This window comes from Balaenoptera musculus, chromosome 1, assembly GCF_009873245.2.
Source record: "Balaenoptera musculus isolate JJ_BM4_2016_0621 chromosome 1, mBalMus1.pri.v3, whole genome shotgun sequence".
NCBI classification, from domain to species: Eukaryota; Metazoa; Chordata; class Mammalia; order Artiodactyla; family Balaenopteridae; genus Balaenoptera; species Balaenoptera musculus.
Genome location: NC_045785.1, coordinates 136,305,794 through 136,310,976, shown reverse-complemented (window position 1 = coordinate 136,310,976; position 5,183 = coordinate 136,305,794). Strand labels below are relative to the sequence as shown.

At 35.4% G+C, this 5,183-nt stretch overlaps 1 protein-coding gene across 1 annotated transcript; it reads right to left on the bottom strand.

The window, feature by feature from the left end:
* Positions 1-3,089: 3,089 nt before the first annotated feature.
* LOC118900915 (antizyme inhibitor 1-like) lies at positions 3,090-4,834 on the bottom strand. Its single transcript, XM_036863781.1, has one exon. It carries the CDS (start codon positions 4,259-4,261, stop codon positions 3,116-3,118), a length of 1,146 nt encoding a protein of 381 aa, XP_036719676.1. The 5' UTR covers positions 4,262-4,834; the 3' UTR covers positions 3,090-3,115.
* Positions 4,835-5,183: the final 349 nt, after the last annotated feature.

Here is a 5,183-nt window from a genome sequence, read left to right as displayed (position 1 = left end):
ATGTCAATATCACAAGGAATATAGCGAAGGATAAAGAGCCACATTTCATAATGATAAAAGTGTCACTTTCTCAAGAAAACATAATAGCCCCAATTCCTAAAAGCAGAGTTTTACAATACAGGAAGCAGAACACGAACTGAAAGGAAAAAATGAACACATAATTATAGGTAGAAATTTCAACATATGTTTCTCAATTGTCTTAATCTGAGAAATTAAGAAATTTGACAAACTTCTTAATTTGTCTTAATTGACAAAGTAAGTAGACTAAAAAAAATTCAATAAAAATAACAGAGGACTTCACCAACACTTAAACAAACTTGAAATAACTGACATTTACAGAACATTCCACTCCACTCAGTAGCATGTACTCAGAGAACTTAATGTTCTCTGACCACAAAAAAATGAATAAATCAACAATAAAAAAAATTAATTAGTAAATCTCAAAATGTATTAAAATCAAACAAAATGCTTGAAAATAATCCATGGATCAAATAAAAATCATAACAATTTTTTAAATATCTTGAAATGAATGACAATGCAAACACATATATAAATATACGGCATGCAACTAAAACAGTGCTAATTGGGAAATGCATAGTTTTAAACACATATTAGAGAAGAAGAAAGGTATAAAATAAATTATCTAAACTTTCACCTTAAGGAGCTAGAAAAAGAGCAAATTAAAACTAAACTAAGAAGGAAAAAAGGGAAATAATAAAAATAAAAGCAGAAGCCAATGGCATAGAAAATGGATAAAATTGAGAAAAATGAATGAAAAAATGATTGTTTTAAAAGATCACTAGCAGTAGCATCAATTAGCATGAAATATTCAGGGAGAATTTAAACAAAATATGTGCAAAACCTGTACACTGAAAAATACAAAACTTTTTTTTTTAAGGAGGAATAAAAACATTTTATCTGTGTATTCAGAATCACACACAAGTTACCTTTACAGTTCAATTTACTAAATAGAAATCATTTGGGTTTTATAGTTTCAGTTAAATTCTGAACTGAGATTACAATATTGTTTTTTTTAAAAAAAAGATTGATACATTAATTCAGTATTTTAAGCACACCAAATTGAAATACATAAGTTCAAACTTCAGATTTATGGCAAACAGTCTTCAAATGCAATGCAGATATTTCTTAAAGTTACTGTGTAATTTACATATCTTACTTGCAACTCTGAGTAGTTATACACAGAATAGCTCTCCTATAAATAAGGCAAAATCGACATGCCATGAAGCTCAAAGGTGTATAGTCAGGCCAATGACTCAAAGTTGTACCATCTCTTAAAAGATTTGGCATTTCTGGACCAAAAAGCACAACAAGTAAAGAAGGTTAGGAACAATTCCTCCTCCTTATTACAGTTAAAAAAAGTTGCATGGTAGCTTGGAATTTTGCATAAAACCCCACATTACACCTTGGAAAAGTCCAAGGGTAATTAGAACAACAGATTGGGGTCCTTTTTCTTTTTAAATTAATAGAACCCACAAAATTCAAATGGGAATTAATCAAATCAAAAATATTAAGCACCTACTGGTTTAAGAGATTAAAATTTAATAGAGATTCATGGCCAATTTCCTTCCACCTTGAAATCAAGGTGTAAGAACCAGCTATTAAGTGCATTCTGAACTTCTCCTATTAGCACAGGTAGAATTTTCTGTCCATTGGCACCAAAGTGAAGTCACATTTCCTCTTGGTAGACAGAAATTCCACAACTGAACATAGAGTAAGTTAGGAAAAAATGACCCCTGTTGTTTATTACTATTGTGATTCTGAGATCTAGGATAACTAATATACTAGCAGTGAACAACACAAATTCCTGGCAACAACTGTCAGGTTAGTGACTCTGACTCACTTCCCCCAATCACCATAAAATTTTAGTATGAAAAGAATTAAAACTACACTAAGCTGAACAAATAGGAAATAACAAGAAGCTAAGTGAATAGCTAAAACAAAACAAACCCTAAGTTTGAAATCACTGCAACTGAGAAATTGAAAATAGGTGTGCTTCACCACACCCCATCTCACAATTTTCAATTTAAATAATATTCCGTGCAAAGGAGCATCAGGTTTCTGGACATAGATGTAGCCCTTCTTTAAGATTTAGTGAGCTGCAGAGTTTTCTGCAATTTTATTTCCCTCCCCCGAAGTTTATTCAAGGTACTTAAGAGAATCTTCCATTTCAGCCAAAAGATATGTGATTCAAAGATTTACTAAGGTACTCTATGCATTCTATCTGTACAGAAACAGCTATTAATTATTACAATTGGTTTATGCAGGATTAACATTTTTGGTGTTAAAATTGTTAAACATCATGCTTACTGCACATCAACTCTCCATAATGAATCTCAACTTCACAATGATTTACGAAACATTTTACTTAAATTACTAATTAAATAACTGAAAAATGTACTGAGCCAAACTAAACTTAAATGGGCTATAAAGGAAAATAACCTTCTAAACAGTCCATATACACATCTCTTTCGAAACTACCTTTGCTAGCTAGCCCCTTTCCCAAAGTTTTAGCCTGAAAAAACAGTAAAATCTACACAAAATTTTATTGCAATCATACAAGGGTTACATTAGGTCAAATACAACAAATACTATGATGCAATTTTACATTTATTAAACTACAGTTCAAAGCACAAATTTACACATTCTAAATACACTAAACATATCTAATGAAGTCACACTGGTCTTCCACTGATATTTGATATATCTGGGTGAAAGACATTAACTTTACAAGACTTTTTAACGCAAATCCTTAGTATAAAAACTGTGTACTTGTATGTAAATGTTTTAATGAGGAATCCAATTAATGAGCTTCCATCTCCACTAAGTCATCCATTTTGTTGCATATTTTATTTTAAACGCTTAAGGGGTAGGGCAAACTGGTAAGTTTAAATGTGGATACATTATCTTCATCTCAATTACCCCCAGTGAATTATAGATGAGAGCTAATTTTGTCTGGTCCCAAATAGCTATTATTAGTAGTTTTTGTTTCCAAGAGAATTAACTGAATAAGATTGTTCAAATTTTTTCCACACTGGAATGTAGACCAGACAAGCTTAACCTTCAACTTCAGATCTAAAAAAGCATTAATGCCTGCTTAAGCTTCAGTGAAAAAGTTGTCTTCTTGGCTCAATTGAATGCAAGAAGGCACAAAGAAGAAGTTCTTCATCATTGTGTCTGAAGTAATTCCAGAATCTTGCATCTCATACAAATCACTGTATGACATCATATAATAAATAGCTGGCCTCTGAAAATCATTAAAAGCAGATGGTTCGTGGAAAGAATCTGCTCCCATGTTATCAAAGATAAGCCAATCTCCCACATTCAGCTCAGGAAGAAGACAGTTTTCCACAATTTGATCAAGCTCATCACAGGATGGACCCCAAAGTCTGCTTGTAAACAGAGGCTCATCTTCCTTGTATTTCTTGTGAACCTCTGGAATGGTATTTAAGTCCTCAGACAGTTTACTTGCAAAACAACCATAAACACCATCATTCATATAATACATGAAGGTTGGTTCATCACTTCCAGTTTTTCCTACTCCAGAGGAAAACTTATTTTCAACAACTTTCTTTGCAATGATATTAACTGCAAGTGTAAATGCAGAAGACACATAGTAGCTTCCGGGTTCATAAATTATCTTAACGTCAGATCCTTCAGGAAAGTAGAGATCCAACAAAGGGCTGATAACATGATTAACCTCTTGCCATCGAAATTCGGTTCCTGTGAAGCCTCCACCAATGTCTAACATATTCATTGTGAAGCCAAATTCTCCAGCCATGTCAAATACACATCGAGCATCAGATAGAGCATGTACATATACTTGAGATTCTTTGCAAGCACTTGAAACATGAAATTTAACCCCAATAATTTGGACATCAAGTTCCTTAGCACATTCCAAAAGATGCCTACAGTTCTTCAGGGTAGTGCCAAACTTTATGTTACCCTCTTCACCTCCAATATTATCTTCTGTTGTGATATGTAGTAAGACCTTGGCACTTGGTTGATTACGTGCAATTTTCTTCAATTCGACTTCATTGTCACATGTCATGATATTCACTCCAACTTTTGCTGCATACTTTATCTGAGACACTTGCTTGCAAGGACTTATGTAAATGATGTTTTCTGGAGATACACCCAATTCTTGCACTAAAGCCATTTCAGTTTTACTGGAACAAGCAAATCCAGTTCCAAGAGCTGCCAAAATCTCAAGTACAGCTGGAGTGGAGTTGCACTTTACCATGTAGAATGGCTTTATCTGAGCCACTATGTTCTGCCACTGACTGTGTTTCTTCACAATCTTTCCAAGATCTCCCACAAAAAATGCATTTTTCCCTGTCAGGGTATGTTCATAAACATAGTTATCAACAACATTTCCAAGGTTTGTTCCTTCATCCAACAGGCCAACGGAGTAGCTTGCATCGTCAATAAATCCTTTCAACTCAGCCGTATTCCACAAAGCCGAAAGTCATAAACCAGGAAAAACAAGAGATGGGCCACCAAGCCTTACATCTGGGTCCTTAGAATGTGCAACAAAATGGACAAGTTAGGAGATGGAACCCCCCTATCATCATCTAGGTTCCCAAGGTGGCTCAGCGTTGAAGTCGAACTGCTCTCTATACAGCACTTCTCCTAGGCCCTCTGGGTAGTTGTATACTTGGTCAGAAAGTTCGCCCTGAGATAACGGCCCAAAGAGTCGGGTAAAGCGTCTTCTCTTTTTAGGCGGAATTTTGAAAGAGGGATGTGGTTACCTTGAGCAGAAATACCCAAGGCGGCCTGGGCCATAGGCTGCGGGGACGACGTTGGGGGAAAAGCGCGGCACCGACACCAGCTGTGCAGCAGTGGCGGCGGCGGCCGAAGGAGAGAAACAGAACAACAGTGCGGGCAGAAGAAGAAAGGCGAGGGCTGGTTGCGGAGAGGATTCAGCCTCGTCACACCGCAGAGCAGAGAGCGAGAAAGGATGAGAAACGGCAGAGAAGGCGAAAACACGAAACACTGCAACCGAGCAAAGAGCCAGAGAGTGTGCGGAATACAAAACAGTTTTGAGTAAATTAAAGTAGACCTAAATAATTGGAAAGATATCCGATATTCATAGATTGGAATTAACATCTTAAAAATACTGACTATTTTTAAGATGTTAATTCTCCTTAAATTGATATGTAGAT